Raw genomic sequence first — 17,576 nt, forward strand, 5'->3', positions numbered from 1 at the left:
TACTACCCACCTACAAGACTAACTGTTTCTAAGTTACTGCATTCATACGGAAACCACAGGGGGGTAATGTCTTTTGTTTAGAAAAGAATGAGGATAAAAATGGAAACCCTTACTTTTTGAAAAGAGCTGCAACCTTCCAGAAATCTAAGCTTTGTATGGGTTACGTAATTATATGCTGCTCAGCCTAATGACTGCGTGAAGAGACGTGAGGGGCACAAAGGCGGAAGGAGCAGGACTCTGAATAGGGCCCCATCATCCATGTAAATTGCAAATTAGAGGCCGGCATATGTGACTCAAAACAAATATTAAGATTGACAAGAGCTGCAAATTCAAACAAGCGGACACCACAGAGCCACACAGGAGAACAGCACGGGAGCCCGGTCACTAGTCAGATCTTCCAGGATACCACTGCATGGGGACATCCCACAGGAACGGGGCTTTACATGGAGAGGCGCAGGGCGGTAGGCTCCTGGTCTTCACAGTCTGCAAGGATGTCTGAACTTGTTGGTGCAGCAACATGGCTGCCTAAGAGCACTGCTCATCTTCCTCCTCCTAACCCGGGTCTGAGGGGAGCTCACCTGACATTTCTCAAATGTCTGCACTATGTCTTTGCTCCGTTCTGCAGTCCGTCAGAACCCAGGAAGAATAAAAACAGTATATGGTAGAAGAGAGGTGTGGCAGGGTTTTGGGTTTTTTTTTCTTTTTTCTATTTCCTGAATAAATTCAACCCCTAAGTGCTAACTGTATTGGAACAAGGGACTGGCCTCCATTCTTCAGGTTGTCTTCTCATGACAAGATGGTGTTCTGTATAATACTGTTGAATAAGAAGAGAAGAAGAGACTCCTGAAAATCATCAGCCCAGGATGGGTGCAAGCTTGAGGGTCAATGATTGATTTTACCTCGTTTGTTTATTTATTTATTTATTTATTTATTTATTTATTTATTTATTTTTAAAGATTTTATTTATTTATTTGACAGAGAGAGACAGTGAGAGAGGGAACACAAGTAGGGGGAATGGGGGAGGGAGAAGCAGGCTTCCCGCTGAGCAATGAGCCCAATGTGGGGTTTGATCCCAGGACCCTGGGACCATGACCTGAGCCAAAAGCAGATGCTTAATGACTGAGCCATCCAGGCGCCCCTTACCTCATTTTATTTAATGTTTTGCTCCCTACTGCACCCTCAGAGCATGGAAGGAAAAAGCAGGAAGAGGGAGATGGGAGGAGGGAGGACAAAGGAGAAGAGAGAAAAGAAGGAGAAGGGGGAAGAGGAGAAATAATAACACCAATAATAATCTCCACTTTCGACCATTTACTATGGACCAGGTAGCATATTAAGGACTTAACATTCACTGCCTCACTCACGCATTTCTTGAATGTATGACCATGAGGATTTACATACCTTACACCAAGTTCTGTCTACTGCTCTTCTTTTTCAAAATTTTTCTTAATTTTTACCTATTTATTCTCATAAATGAACATTAGAATAATTCTAGTCAGTTCCACAAAGGAAACAAATGAAACTTCAGTGGGCATTGCATGCAACTCAACCTACAAAACGACTTAGGGAAAAATTTCTCAAAACTATTTCAGTCTGTTCCCAAGAGAAGAAGGTGAATTTCCCCACTTCTTTAAACCTTGTATTATGCCTTTCAATGAAGTTTCATTTCCTTCTCGAGGTCCCACATGAGGCAAAAAAGTAATTATCATATGATGATCATTTCCTTATACCTTGATCTTGTATCCAAGATAAACGGCCTTTTCTTTTTAATAACATATAACAATATACAATCTTATCTGTAAAGACTGATTGTGGTTTCTTCCTCAGGAACACCTGAAAATATTACTATACATGCTTGATCTCTTCCTCCTTTTTTTTTCCACTAAATTTCTTTCCTGGCCCTTTTCCACATATCTGGGTCATTTTCCTAAGTTATGCCTCTGTAATGGACATGTGTAATTTCTGTAACGGCCTGGGGTTTTTTATTTGGAAACTGCCCCTCCCTCTCACTCCGTGTGATTTGGTGGGGCTGTCCAAAGCAGCCTACCTTCTTGGCAACAGGGGTGGTGACATGACAGGTTGTCCAATCATACATCTCATCTCTTTAGAAGCCACAATCAATAATAAGAGGGCAGACACATAACCCAGGGAGGGCCAGAGTCACTGATGGATCTGAGGCTGGAGGGAGAAAGAGCTTCTGTCCTTCCCTCTGGAATCAGTGGCTCTAGGGATGATTTAATTCTGGAAACACCAGCTGTCATCTTGAGACCATCTAGACAGTCTGTCCAAAAGCAAAGCCATGAGATGGGGAGGGACAAAGAGTCCCAGTGACACTGTGAGCCTCTGGATCCAGGTACACCTAAAGGTAGCTTGAATTTCCAATTATGCAAGCCAATAAATTCTCATGTTTTACTTAGCTAACTTGAGATGGAGTTCTGTTGCTAAACCTAGAAATGCCCGATTAACAGTCTCCATTTCAGGTTTTTCTGCAGTGTCAAATCTGTTCTTCATTGCCTCCAATAAAGATATTAATTCTATCAAATTTGTTTTGGAATTTCTTCCTTGTCTCGCCATGTTCACCCTGTCCCTCAGTTTGTACTTTCATCATTTTGTTGTCTTTTAATCTCAGCTTGTTCCCTATAATCTTGATCTTTTTTTTATTATGTTCAGTTAGCCAACATATAGTAGTACATCATTAGTTTTTGATGTAGTGTTCAGTGATTCACTAGTTGTGTATAACGTCTTTTGCATTTTTTTTTTTTTTTTTACATCTGTGCAGAGGGTCCAACATGCCAGGCATTGTTCTGAGCACTTTACGTGCATGAATGCATTAAATCATCATCCCACCCTTGTTGTGCTGCATTGTCTCTGTCCAACCAGGCTTCCTCAACATTCCCTCCCAGGACTGGAACAAGTTATCCACAATCCCCTTCCTTGTATTGTTCTGAGTTGGGCTTGGCCAATGAGAGACTCAGATTTATGTCCTTGGAGATGCCAAGATTGAGAGATGAGGGGACAGCCAGGATGGCAGCCACAGACAGACCCCTGTGGGGGAATTAAGGCTGGTGAGCAGACTTAAAGAAATCAAACCCAACTGGCCCAGAACCATCATTCCCTTTGCCACTCTGATGAAGGTTAACGTGATTCTTGGTGAGAAGAGACTAGAAAGGATTTACATCTTAAGTTTGGCAGAATAGAAGGGCATAGTGGGGCCTGTATTTAGTTATAATCTGGAAGCACTCGTGCAGTCATTCCCAAGAAATACTTTTATCCTAAACTCTCACATTAGAGATGCCCCCAGGTATCTCACATAGGCACATGGACTGGAAATTCTATCTCAGGCTTATTTCTGTCTGGGCATCCTGTATGTAAAAAATGAGTAAAGGATTAGATTGTAAGTATTATTTTTATGAGAGAATGTAAACCTTTTATATACAGGTAAACCTAGGATCTGACATTCATCAGAAGGCAGAAAAGTTTTCCATCTCCTAAAAGATGGAGTAAAATACTGAGCTGCATCTTTCTCATTATTATTGTTGTCATTGTTTATAAAAAGCATTTTAGAGTTGATAGAAGTTTTCTTATTCATGAGTTAATTTTACCACCACCACAATCTTGTAAAGAAGGCAGAATGGGTATTACTAACTATTCTTGTCTCAGAGATGAGCAAAACACTAATGTATCTATTTTAATACTAACTCCCAAAGTGCTGTTATTATAAGTCACATCGGGGAACCACACAAAACCATGACAGCCTCTCTAGTATCATTTTACTGATTTATCTCTAAGCTTTTTCACTTTCTGATGGAATAGAAATTTTATCTCCTGATAAGTTTTTCTTACCATTAAGAATATATATATATATCATTCTTAAACATGAAGTCTCTTGTTTCCCCTGCTGAATACTTCCTTCCAATGCACATTGAATTGATTACCAATATGGTGTTTTGGAAGAGTTTACCACTCCAATTTCATCACAAGTCTATACAGACCACATTACTTACAAAACTTAAGATGGCAGTTCAAAATTTGTTTGACTTCCTTCAGAACTATTGGATTTTGCATCTCTGATAAGATTGATGAGAACTAATAATGTTACTGGGGTTTTCATTTTGAGCCCTTCTTTAGGGGAAAGTAACCAGATAGATTATCTCCAGTTTCTCTAATTACATTAGAAGAATTTGGCAGGGATACATCCCTTAAGATAAAAAAGGATTTAGATTGGCTGTTTTTAATCATTTCTTGGTTATAGTATCAACAAGATAGGTAGTTATATGGGTTCAGGATCATTTTGAACATGCCCTTCTGACCTAAATGCTTCTTAATATAAATTTCACAAAATTTGGCCCTTTTCTCAATCTAAGCTCTGTTAATTATTTCAAATTGACTATGAAATCATCCTAACCTCTCAAATCACCCTTTAAAATTGGAGGGGGACCAAAGAGGACTCATATTTTATGGAGCTGCTCCTCTGCAAAGCCCTTTATATATACACCATCTCATTTAATACTTGCAAGAGCCCAGTGAGTTGGATACCACTGCCCCACTTTACAGATGGAAACACTGAGATTTGTAGATATTAAGTAACTTGTCCAAGATCTTCCAGGCAACATGTGGTCTGACTCTAAATTCCTTTTCTACTATATGCCTCAGTGGAGGATATTCGGATAAATGATCTCCCCCCCATTCCGTGCTCACTGAATTGTGGGGGGACAGAAGAGACTAGTGCCCCTAGAACGACTAGTCTTCCTCTTGAAACTGTGAGTTACACAGAGGTGAGAATTCAGTCTGCCCTCGCAGAAGTCCTCTCCCCATCCTCTTCTGCCTATTCACACTTCTAAAGGCATGAGGGAGAGAACAGTTCTGAAAGGAAAAACATGCCCTTTGGCAAACTGATAAATGTTCTAATAAAAGTTTGAGCTGAAAGGAGGCAGAACTTAAAGGGTTTAAACGCAGTTGGCCCAGTTTCTTGGTTCTCTAACAGATACTGGAAAGCTGACTTGCTCTTGGTAGAAACATAAAATAAAAAGGTCAGCAAAGGGCGCCTGGGTGGCTCAGTTGGTTAAGCGACTGCCTTCGGCTCAGGTCATGATCCTGGAGTCCCTGGATCGAGTCCCGCATCGGGCTCCCTGCTCGGCAGGGAGTCTGCTTCTCCCTCTGACCCTCCCCCCTCTCATGTGCTCTCTCTCATTCTCTCTCTCTAAATAAATAAATAAAATCTTAAAAAAAAAAAAAAAGGTCAGCAAAGATGCCTTATTTCTAGGCAAATCAGATGTACGTGTGACAACACATTTTCTTTTAAGTTAAATCAGGTCATTTAGAGGCATCATGTAAAGGGACATCCCACATTACGGAAGGGTAATTCTATTAGTAGATTCTCTGCAAATGGGTTTCGACGGACTGAAGTTTTGTGGGAGACAGAGTTTTGTCTTTTGTGGAGACGCACCAGCCTCACCTATGAACCAGGAGAGGTACTTGCTTTCCTGTGGCTTTCGAGACCTAGGTTTAAATTTCATATTGTAGGGACAACAAATGTATTCTTCTAAGTGCCCTGACTCTAGGGGAATATCAACTACTTCACAGGTAGAATACAAATATCATTCTCACTTTAAATCTGAGTAAATAGTCTTAAACACTTTCTAAATCCTATTATATGTACAAACTTTGCATGTGAAGGTCGAGCCGAGTAGGCAGAGGAGTGTAAGTAAATACATCCTTCTCCCATAAGTACACAGTATTGAATGGAAGAGAAAAGGCCTTTATACTCTATTCCCTCAATCCCTCAATCAAAGACCTTTTAAAAGAAAAGGCAGAGTTAAAATAATAACCCCAGTTCTATGATAAGGAACTTCCGTATTTGAATTTCATTGAATTATAGAGTTGGAAGCAGCCTCCCGAGGGTCCATGTAAGGCGCTCCAGCCCCTCCCGGGCCACCGCCAACCCCTTCGGTCCTGCAGCTCCTTGAATCTGTTGATCTAAATCCTGATGATAACCTATTTTGTCCCACATTTTAAAATTTTCATTTAAAATCTCAACCAATAACCAATGCCTTTTAAGAGGCATCCAGAAAGGGTGGACTTGGGAGTTTGACTCTTTCGTCTCATTTTCTTCATCTACAGAATGGGGACTCAGTACAGGGATTTTGTGAGAGTTGGAAACAATGGGAGTCTTGGCAGAGTTCCTGTTGCGCAGCCGTGCTAGCTAAGTGGTAGTAATTATGGTTATGACCGTCATTCTGTAAGCAAACCGTTCTTACGAAGCATCCCCTTCAAATGGCCTTGCTGGTAATTACAGACGTGTAGCTTTCTCATCTCTCATCCAAGTTAAACCATCTTGGGAAACTGTCTTGGTACTGGCATATCTTTACACATTGGAGTGAAAATGTAAAACCTCACTCCATTTGTACTTAAGCAATGATCTATTGCAATTTAATACCAGATAACTGTTGCCATCCTGGAAAGAGGTACTGCACAGCTGAGGCTCTGGGGACACAAGGTCAGCCAAGCCCCATTCAGTAAGGGAGCTAGGTGGTGGGACAGAGCCCATGGGAGATGACACAGTTGTTTCAGGTAGCTTCCAAAGAAAGGGAGTTTCTTGACCCAACTAAGGCAGACACCTTTATCTGAACTGATTGTAGCCCATTAAGAACCTAACGAACAATTCCTACATGCCTCCTAGAGAACAAAGAATTCCTAATGGGGAGACAAATGAGCTTCCACTGAAATTTCAGGAAGAAATTATTCTTCTAGGCCACCAGGATAGTGGTGGTCATTGAGCAAACACGCGGAAGTTTTGATGCTCCTGCTAACTTACAACTTTATAATCTTCTAACTTACAACTTTTAAAAGAATTTATCTTCTATGGGTTTGTTTCCTCTCCCTTGGTTTCTGCTAAGTCAGCCATCACACATCAACTGCTTTCATGTTCTCCATGGGTCTTAAGTTTGACCATTTGCTCTCCATATGTGTTCCAAAAGAGACAGTAGTGGGGTACTATCTCACTAGCCTTTGTGAGGGACTATTCCCCAGGCCAGTGGTTTCTGGTGTCCTTTCTCCCAGTTCTTCTACAATTCTAGACTGGAAACTACGAGAGCTTTACCATCAAGTCAAGGGCACTCTAGGAAATGCCAATAACCCAATAGGTCCAAGGCAGAACTTCCAATATCTGCAAGGACCTGACATTTTAAAGACATTCTACAAGGTTTTAATGACTTTTGATAGAGTAATTCAGATGAATTTATGACTGAACACTGGGAGATTTAAAAACAAGAAATTTTAAAGTTCTTTTTGAAGAGGAGAGTTGTAATATGTAAATTGCAACAACATATCCATTAGCCCTGATGTGGGTAACCACGATTTACCAGAAAAACATGAGGGAGGGGGTCCTTACATTACTCTGGTGTTTATTGACCTCCATGGCATGTTTGATGTCAGGTGGCTCCTTCATATGGGCATAATCTGAGAATCCTTTGGCAGCATCGTGTTTCTGCTTATAGGCAACCTTTAAAAACACAAATCATTGTTAGTTTTTTCAGGGGCATACTACATTCTTACCTGTTAAATTTCGGTGTTTTGCTAGGAGTTTGTGTATTTGAATCCCACCACTGATGGTCATATTTGCCTAAGCCTCTACAACAAGAGAATATACTCAGTGCTTTAAGGTTAGTGCTTCAGGTTAGAATCCTAAATCTGACTCTTTCCTGTTTGTTTCAAAAGTCCTTGACCATATGCATGCTAAAATCCCCACTCATATTCAGCTAGCTTAAATCTCAGCTATGGTTTTGGGAAACCTTCCAAATCTATGAGCTCTTAGGGTCATAAATGTCCAAGGTTTAAATCTTGGGAAAGCAACTGACAAAGTGGGGAAAATGACCAGATATTTAAAGGCAAATTTTTCATTTTTAATTAATTGTTATGACTTTTCTGCAGGCACAGCTATAAAACAACATAAACCTCATTAAATGCCCCAACCTTTGGGAGAAAATAAAACATGCACACAGATTTCTGAGATATGTCAAGGTCTGTCCTGAGGGAAATGAGCATCATGCCAATGTCATCCATTGCTACCATTTCAATTTGTTCCCTCCTGGGATGGACAGAAGGCATGAGAATGATTACTTCAAAAGTAGAAGTAACCAAATTCAATGATAGAGTTAGGGGGAAAAAAAATTCAGAAGACAGCAAAGAAATTATCCCTTTATTCGCAGTCTATTCCATTATCCTATGTATTTCCTTCGCACTTTTTAATTACTTTTGTTTTATTTTTATAGAATTACTTATTTTCTGTCTTCCCTCATGAGAATGTAACTATCTAGCTCGGTGAATGCTCAGAGCCCAAACTAGTGCCTGGCACAAAGTAAGGATCAATAAATATTTGCTCAATGAATGAATGAATAAAAATAAAATAGGAATGAATGAATAAATTATTTTAAAATTAATTTTCAATAGATATTAAGTTTTATAATAAAAATATTAAATGGAGTTAGGATAACTCGACACAGGAGAATAGAGGCAATTTAAAGAGAAAAGCTGGAAGAGTAGTCACAAGAACAAAATAAGATCTAATTTTTAATGGAAGGGAATAACAGCTCAACTTAAGGAAAAACTTTTTACCAATACTAGCTCCTTGAGAACTATGCCTATATCTTCTTACACATCTTTTAATATCCTGTGCCTCTCATACTGAATGACAGAGAGTAGAAATGCAATAAATGTTTAGCGAAAGAGTGAATAAATGAGTTTATTAAATATTCTCATGAACTTAAACCCCTCATGGGTTTTAATAAACTGTATTAACCATTCATCTAACTTAGATAATATACTTGTCTAGAGGATTAAGGTGATATTTACAAAACTAATTTTTAAAAATAAAATCATCACCTCTTACCATAAAGAAAGAAAGCCATTTCTTACAACTATCAATATTTAAATCTCCTCTCTGGCTCCCCCACCAAGTTCTTCTTGAAAACGTTTACTGAAATGGAACTCACACTGGGGTGTCACAGTCTCTAAATTGTGGAAGCTTTGACACAAAGCCCCTCCCTTAATGAAGCCCCAATACGTCTTCCTCTAGCGGCTAGTTCACCGGATGGAACTTTAGGTGTGGGCACACAGCTGTCAATGCCTCCCATTTCTCCAGACCATCTGCACGGAGTAAGGTCGTGAGCCCCTGTACCCCTAAATGCCCTCCTCTGCACAATTTCCAATTAATCCACCCTTTCTTAAGATGCCCAGAATGTTCCAGATATGGTCTGACCTCTCTTAATTAGAACTGTCCGATTTAGTCTGGGTTATGATTTCTTGTGTGCTCGCTATTATTCATGTATCCATAGATCACAGTGTTTTCCTTCTGATAACTACGTTGAGATTCCTGTCACCTAGTGTCCTTAAGCCTTGTTCAGTTCTGCCCCACTCTGTCTTCACATCCAATCCGGTATATCTAGTTGATTAACAGGACTCACACGCAGCACCCCGTTATTTCAGGGATCACTCATCTTGTTAGAGTCTGTCCATTGATTTAATCCATCAGGATATCTAATTCTCATGAACATATCTTTACATTTTCACCAATTAGTTATGTTAAATAGGAAACCCATTAAGGACCTCCATTTAAGTTGGCAAAAACCATTATGTCAGTTCCATTACATTCTATATTATAACTTTGGGGGAAAGGAGGAGGAGTTTAGTGGGTGACCAGGTCTATTATGCCAAGAAGAAACCTTTATCAGATTTGTTTCTTCTTCTTAAATAAAAGGAGATAGCACGTACCTAGCTCCTTTTTGCTGTGTGCCTAGTTTAGTTTGTATGACTTGTGACTTTATAAACATAATCAATGCAGCTGATCATTTAGTGGGTTATCATAGAAATGGTGAGTCATCAAGCACAATTTTAAAAAGCACTCTTTCTTTAAAAGGCTCTGTAATTTTCTACTTGCAGCATTAAAAGTCATTTCATTTATAGCTACAACGAAGCACCACTTTAGAATTAAGATTACATCAAATTGGAGGCAGCTGAACTTTAATTTATCATATTGATTTTCATCCTTAAAATAGCTAATGGAAAATCATGTCAAGCTAATAAATTTTCTGATAAATTTGATTTCTTAGGATTTGTCATTATTGTTTAGCATTTCCCTAGATTAACACTGTTTTCTTCATACTTGAGAATCAAGGTCGCCTTGCTACTGGATACCTAACTAGTGGAAGACATTTGCAATAGTCTTATATACTTATATATAAATATGTTTATAAAAGTAGTACAGGGGCGCCTGGGTGGCTCAGTTGGTTAAGCGACTGCCTTCGGCTCAGGTCATGATCCCAGGGTCCTGGAATCGAGCCCCGCATCGGGCTCCCTGCTTGGCGGGAAGCCTGCTTCTCCCTCTCCCACTCCCCCTGCTTGTGTTCCTTCTCTCACTGTCTCTCTCTCTGTCAAATAAATAAATAAAATCTTTAAAAAAAAAAAAGTAGTACATACATTTATCTTGCATATTTGATAGCAGAGTATAGCATAGTATATTTTTATATCATATATATGTGTGTGTATATATACATATATATATAAGATCTCTATACATTTCTAACTTCAGGATATTTTACAACTACTATATAGGTAAATGCACTGCTAGGCAGGACCCCGGAGCCACTATGGATAAAAACATAGGCTGTCAAACATCTGAGTCCAGATGCCTGAGTAGCCTGTATCAGTTCTGTGATAAGAGATTATTTAGCCTCTGCCTGAAACAGCCCTGGTGAGAAGGATCTCACCATTTCATGGCATGGTCCATTCATTTCCAGAAATTCTCTTTGTGGTCTTTGTTTATAAAATTTTTAATGGGGGATATCTCGTAAAACGGCATCCTAAAATCTCCACATCTCTTTCTTTTTTTAGAATGACTTCCCCTCAGTCATTTTCTGTAAGGAGCATTAATTTAGCTCTCTTCACCTTATCATTCTAGTTTGGATGTAAGCAGCTGAGAATGTTTGCAAATTGATTTTAACGTAACATTTTGACCCAGTGTCCTCAGTTTAGGAGACTTTTCATTAGAATACAGAACACCTTGAAATTCCAGAATGTGTCAACCACTCTAATTTAGGTTACCACAAATCTGATACAATTTGGACACTGTAAAATGTTAGTTCTGTAATTTTATCAGACACTGTCAGATAGTTTTACTTTCTTGATAGTCTTATTACCAGGTAAGCTCTGAGAACTGCAATTTTAGCAACAATAAAATTGATTTATACAAACCTCAAGAAGTATTATTACATTACACTGAAATGTTATTACATTACATTATTCCATTGAAATAGATACTTTATTCAGAATCCAGGTGTTTCCTTACTAACAAGTTCAGTGACTAATTACAACAGTGGGCAGTGTTGGGAGCACACACCCGTCTTTCCCAGGGGCATACTCTACTATAGCATAACACATACTAACAAGGCAAGAGACAACTTATTCTGGGGGGAAAAAAAGATTCCACAATATACAGTATGGATTATCTTCCATGTTAAGTCCTACACTGCATTGTATGGTGACTAACGTTAACATAATAAAATAAAATTAAATTTTTTAAAAAAGTCCTATATTGCACATGTTCGTTTCTGCCATAAAAAGTGAGAAAAGTTGGGCACTTTCACACAATGAGGATGTAAATATCTGCCAAGGTTACCTTCCCAAGTATAAAAATAAGAAGAGACTATTCTTTCTTGCATAATTGTTATTTGTCACATATCAACTGTTGGATTGTACTTATTTGCGTTATAAAGTAGTCCGTTTATTATCAGCTAGTGGCTAGATGACCAGATGTTGTGAGGGAAAAAAAGGGACATATTAGTCATGGTCAGCCATGCAAAACTCTGATATCATATATTTTTAGCTTCATGTTGCACAGCTGAGATTAGTTTACTGCCAAGCTGAGTACACAGAGGACATTTAAATTTGTAATAATAAAGTACTTAAAGATGTTCTCAAAGGATAACAATGCTCAGTCTCTTTCAAGAGTACTTTATTTTAAGACTATTTTAAAATTACCTAGGCATCCTCTACTTAAAACTAAAAAGATTTTGAAGGAAGAAGTCAAGTTGTTTAATAAGCAAAAGAGTGGTGGAAATGGTAAGAAAGAGGTGATGCAGTGTGTGGTTAAGAACCCAGACTCTGAAGCCAGACTATCTATGTTCATGTGTTGGCTCTGCCATTTATTGGCTGTGTGATCTCAGGCAAGTTATTTAACTCCTCTGTGCTTCAGTTTCCACATCTCTGAAATGGGGCTATCTCTGGGAGTACTTATGCGGATTAAATGATATAAATATATGTGAAATGTATAGATCAGCACCTGACACATAGTAAGCATTTGTATGTGTCCATTATTATTTTTAACCTAAAATGTAGCATTAAGAATATTAAACTACAGGGGCGCCTGGGTGGCTCAGTTGGTTAAGCGACTGCCTTCGGCTCAGGTCATGATCCTGGAGTCCCGGGATCGAGTCCCGCATCGGGCTCCCTGCTCGGCAGGGAGTCTGCTTCTCCCTCTGACCTTCCTCCTTCTCATGTGCTCTCTCTCTCTCTCTCTCTCATTCTCTCTCTCAAATAAATAAATAAATAAAATCTTTTAAAAAAAAAGAATATTAAACTACATAAAAGGAAACATTTCCTTATAAAAGGAATCAACAAATTCAACAAAATCCATTTTACCAGTATTTACTGACTATCCCCCTGTGTGCCAAGGACTGTTCTAAGCTCGGGGGTAGAGCAGAGAATAAGACACAGGAAGTCCCTGCTCTCGTATCACTTAGGAAGCCATTTCATAAAGTTAAAAAAAAAAAAAAACTGTGCTATGGAGAAAACAAAACAATAAGATGACTGAGAAAGAAGTGAAATATTCTATTTTGAAATTCTGTTTTAAGAAATACAACAAATTAAATGTACTATGTATTCCTTATGTCGAATGTACCAAAGGGGAAAATTACTCTTCTGGACTCAAAATGAGCTTACAGGATGACAATTCTTGAGTTCGTCTGCAACTTGCAATCACTAAAATGGCCACTTCCACCTGAGATACTCCACAGGAAATCCATAATCCACAGAAAAGGAAATTCAGGAACCTCTCGCCTAACTGAGGAAGCACAGACTTGTGGATCCTGAATTTAACCATTAACTCGTTACGGGACTTTGAATAAACCACTGGAATGTTCTCCACTTAGAGATCACATGCTAAATCAGAGACAGGTTTAATATTTGCTGTCAGATTTTATTTTTTTAAAGATTTTATTTATTTGTCAGAGAGAGAGACAGTGAGAGAGGGAACACAAGCAGGGGGAGTGGGAGAGGGAGAAGCAGGCTTCCCGCTGAGGAGGGAGCCCAATACAGGGCTTGATCCCAGGACCCTGGGATCATGACCTGAGCCGAAGGCAGACACTTAACGACTGAGCCACCCAGGCGCCCCTCCTGTCAGATTTTAATCTAAGTAAGTTGTCCTAACAAGATTAAAATTTGTTGTATTAATAACTGTGAATGGGCTTAGGAAAACAGCATCACTTGACTAACAAATTTGCCTGTCCTTTTCATTTTCTGTGACCCACCAGTGACTATTGACAACCCATGAGTCAGCTGCTTCCAATTTTCATCCAATATGTAAAACCCAAGATAAACAACCTTTTTGCTATCTATGTTTAAATACATATTTTAAATATTAATATATTTTAAGATGCTGATTGTATGTGGTTAAATTTCGATATATATAGTTATATAACAATTTAGGAAAACCACACCTCACTCTGAAGCTGCGTAACTTCTCTTGCAAAAACACTATCGATTGTGGCTGGCATCTGCTTATAAAGAGAACTGGAGAGGTTCGCCTTAATGGTGCCTTTGTATTTTGCCTAGAGGGGGGAAAAAGGAAAAAAAATTAATAAGCGCTACTTTTTTTTACTGTGAATATTGAAAGAGAATAAAAAGAAATTTTCTTCAGAAACAGAATTAATTTAAAAACCTGTAGACCATTTTAACCTTAGATACTAGACTGAAGAACATATTCTGAAGAGAGATAAATCCAATTTATTATGGAAAAAGCTTTAAAACGAGATGCTCAAGAAAATAATGACTACTTTTCCATTTTAACCTATGCATGTTGTATAGAGAGTTTCAGATGTTTGATCAGCAAAGAAAAACCTGAGAAAAATGAGACATTTGAGTTATTCCAGAAAATACAAGTTGGTAGAATGTAGTGTCTAGAACTTGAATGCAAAGGACAGTGTTCCTTTATTCAAATCTTTTTAACCTCCTTCTACCACGACTGCGGTGGTGAGGGCGGGGAAGTACCTTTTTGTTGTTTCTGTGTCTTCCCACCTCCAATCTGCATTGTCTCAGAGTGATCCCCAAAATTCATTACTAGTAAATAGAAACGCTCCTTCACCATTTCTCTTAGAGAGATTAGGCGCAAAGTAACACAACAGATTGCCCACTTCCTTTTTTTTTTTTTTCTTTTTGTGCTCTGCAGTTAACTCCTTCAGGAAAAAGAATCAATTGGGAATGAGAAACATCAAGAGAGTCTTTGCACAGGAGAAATAAAAGCTAATGCAAACCTACAAAACCACGTTTTTCCACACACTGACGTTACCCCCACTCAAAACTAGATGTGAGCGTGGATTTATTGAGCGTAGGCCTTGTGTAATCCTTGTGTTCTCACAACTCGTTGGATGTGGGTACTCAATAAGAGAAAATTTGCCAGTTTTCCTCAAAGTGTTTTCACATCAGCAGAAATAATCCTGAGAATATCATGGTGATCTTTTTCCAACATAACTTATGAAACACTAAATGTCAGTCATTTGCAATACTGTTGTACTCATCCTCTTTTCAAATTTATCTCTCCTGAGTGATCTAGTCACAGACTACAGAAATGCCTCCTCACAGAAATCGCTGTTGACATGGTGCTTTATAATGCAGCATAATCTGCAGTTGGAAATGCTCTCAGAGACTGTATGATTTTTCAGCTGGAAAATGAATGTAATGCGTTTCTCTGTGGTCTCATAATAAGTGTCTCTGTTGAACTGATCCTACTCAAAAACAGTTTAAATTGATTTAAAATTACTTACCAAAGGTATCATGTTTTATAGAATCAGCTGGTAAATTTTACTTATTTTCAAAATGATATTCAACAACTTATAACTAGTATACCTATTAGGAAATAAAATAATGGAATTTCTAAAACTATTTTTCCAGTACTTTCTACTTATCAAATAAAATATCTCTTTTCAAGAGTGATCCTACATAAATATGAAAGGGTTAGAGTTGAAATATAGACATATATAATAAAATATATCAACCATAAAGTTAATTGATATGGTGCATAGGATTACATAATTATGTAGATATTACCAACACTCAGTGGCGCTCTCAAAAATATTATTCTCTAATTTTAATGCACAAATTTTTATCTACATAAATAGAAAATGAAAATGCAAACTATTTTGCATGTTTTGAAGCCTTACCTCAGAAATAAAAGCACCGATATTTTTTACATGGTTTAGCATGGGAGTGTCAGTCACAAATGTACACTTGTCCTTAGACTTTTTATACTCTTCTTTATAATGAATCTAAAAGAGAGAATAATTTACAGAAGATGAGAAAGAAGAAAAACAATTTTAATGCCCCTCTTTTGAACGGAATTACTTGAGGAAGTCTGTTTTCTAAAGTAAATACTCAAATGAGGAATGATGCTCAAAACCAGCCAAATCAAATAAATGGATATCTAGCACAGAACCACAAAGGTGATGAGACACAGAAAAGACTGTTCTTTAGATAAGTAAGAGTCCTGTTATCATCAAGGATCACGGGGGCGGAGGCACATTGACTATGTGTCCTGTCTGCCCAGCTTTCTCAGCATAATTATTCAACACTCTCATTTCATTCGACAAGTGTCCTAGTTTATTGTTACTTTCAAGCCACTGACTGAACAGTTAAGCCTACAATCAAACAAAAACATAGCTGCCTACCTCTAGGTTTAAGACAAGTAGTCATCAGGACAGATGGAACCAATTAAGAAGTAGAGGCAGAAATCAAACAAGTGGAGATTACCGTTAGCATCATTACCTATACATGCTGAATTAGAGGAAGGGGCTCAAACAGTAGCCATGATGAGCTTCCTTTATACTAATTAATTCTGCTCAAATCAAACTTACCCAATTTAGGGGCACCCATAGGCCTCCCTATCTGCCTCCCCTGAAGGGGGAGGAAGAGCAGAACCTGCCCTGAAAGCTTGCCACATGGTGGAGATCATTCCAGAACGCTATGGATAGGCAGATGCACTAGAGAAAGTCCAGAGAGGCTGAACTGAGCATGCTCATTTCTTCTCTCAAACTCAGTAGTAAAAGGAGTTACTCTTTTCCCCTTGAGGAAGACCCTGCATGAACACATGAGGTGAAGTCAGGAACTATATGGGCAAGGCCCTAAAATGTAATCCCACTCTCATGCTAATTGCCACTCAATCTGAAAACTGGTGAGGCAAAATTTATGACCAGTTGAGAGGATGAAGGTAATTTGGTAAAAGTTGTATCACCCTGTAATAAAGTCATGTTTATCTACCCAAAACTGTAAATACTTATGCTGAAAAAAATGTCCCAGTTCAGATGATAAATTACATGGTCTCCCTAATTATAACCTAAAAGTGAAGTTGAGTTGACCATATACTGGGTTCTTAAAGGACGTGACTAACACGATGTTGCGACACTAACATTACATCGAGATTTGCCACATGTAAACCTGACTTGAGGGGCATAATTCGACCTGAGGTGTGACCAGATAGGAACATACTAAGCAAAATACCGTATCTCACTGCTGTGACTCTTAGGTATGAGACACCTACCGCATTACACATTTGCTTTATTCATGAAATCAACACTGGAACATATTTATCTTATCTGAGCTCTAAATTACTTTTTTTTCTTCTCAGAGATTAGCCCTAATTTTAGGGCTCTGCAAATCACCCTCCTCAGTCACTAGTAATTAAACAGTTAATGGCAGTATGATAAATAGTAAGCTATTTTGATCATAAGAAGAGAAAAAAAAAAGTATCCCCATTATATAATTAAGTGTGAGAGAAAATAACCTATCATTAGGTTTAAGTTTGGCTCATTATTTTTATCTTTTGCCACTATCTTCTCCCCCCTCACAGTCACATTCTTGACTGCAGTGGTGTGTGCAACGGCCACAGGGCCCCCCGATAGGCTCTGACCTGAGCAGAATGTTCAGGACAAGAGCACAAGATAAGGGTGAAGTATTTAGTTCCTTCACTGTGCAGGCAAATAGTTCAGTCTTAAGTGGGGTCTCCAGTCCTTTCTTTGGTCTTTAAAAGATAGGTACACACACACATACATACACACCCACACACGTATTATTTGCTTATTGTCACTCCTATTGTATTTCTAATTGAATTTTACCTGAGTCATGATAAGCAAATGATCTTACATTTTTATATAAAGAATGCTACATAGTGTTAGCCTTCCTCTGCCAGGATAACAGAAAAAGATAGATGGGTGGGAACTACACCGGTGAGGGACACAACATCCCAGGTGAAATAAAAT

General features: G+C 38.4%; 1 protein-coding gene across 4 annotated transcripts in view; it reads right to left on the reverse strand.

The window, feature by feature from the left end:
• Window positions 1-17,576, reverse strand: part of NEBL (nebulette) — a 344,799-nt gene that overhangs the window by 86,196 nt on the left and 241,027 nt on the right. For 2 of the 4 annotated variants that reach the window (XM_006742882.3, XM_031038623.2), the window contains exons 3-5: window positions 15,486-15,590; window positions 13,767-13,877; window positions 7,388-7,498 (exon numbers count right to left, since the gene is read on the reverse strand). The exons of the other annotated variants lie outside the window; for them this stretch is intronic. In XM_006742882.3, coding sequence (XP_006742945.3) covers window positions 7,388-7,498; window positions 13,767-13,877; window positions 15,486-15,590 — 327 coding nt within the window. The remainder of the gene's footprint in view (window positions 1-7,387; window positions 7,499-13,766; window positions 13,878-15,485; window positions 15,591-17,576) is intronic. 4 annotated transcript variants of the gene reach the window in all.

The sequence above is a fragment of the Leptonychotes weddellii genome, chromosome 5 (genome assembly GCF_054177405.1).
Source record: "Leptonychotes weddellii isolate Sample4059 chromosome 5, ASM5417740v2, whole genome shotgun sequence".
Classification (NCBI taxonomy): Eukaryota; Metazoa; Chordata; class Mammalia; order Carnivora; family Phocidae; genus Leptonychotes; species Leptonychotes weddellii.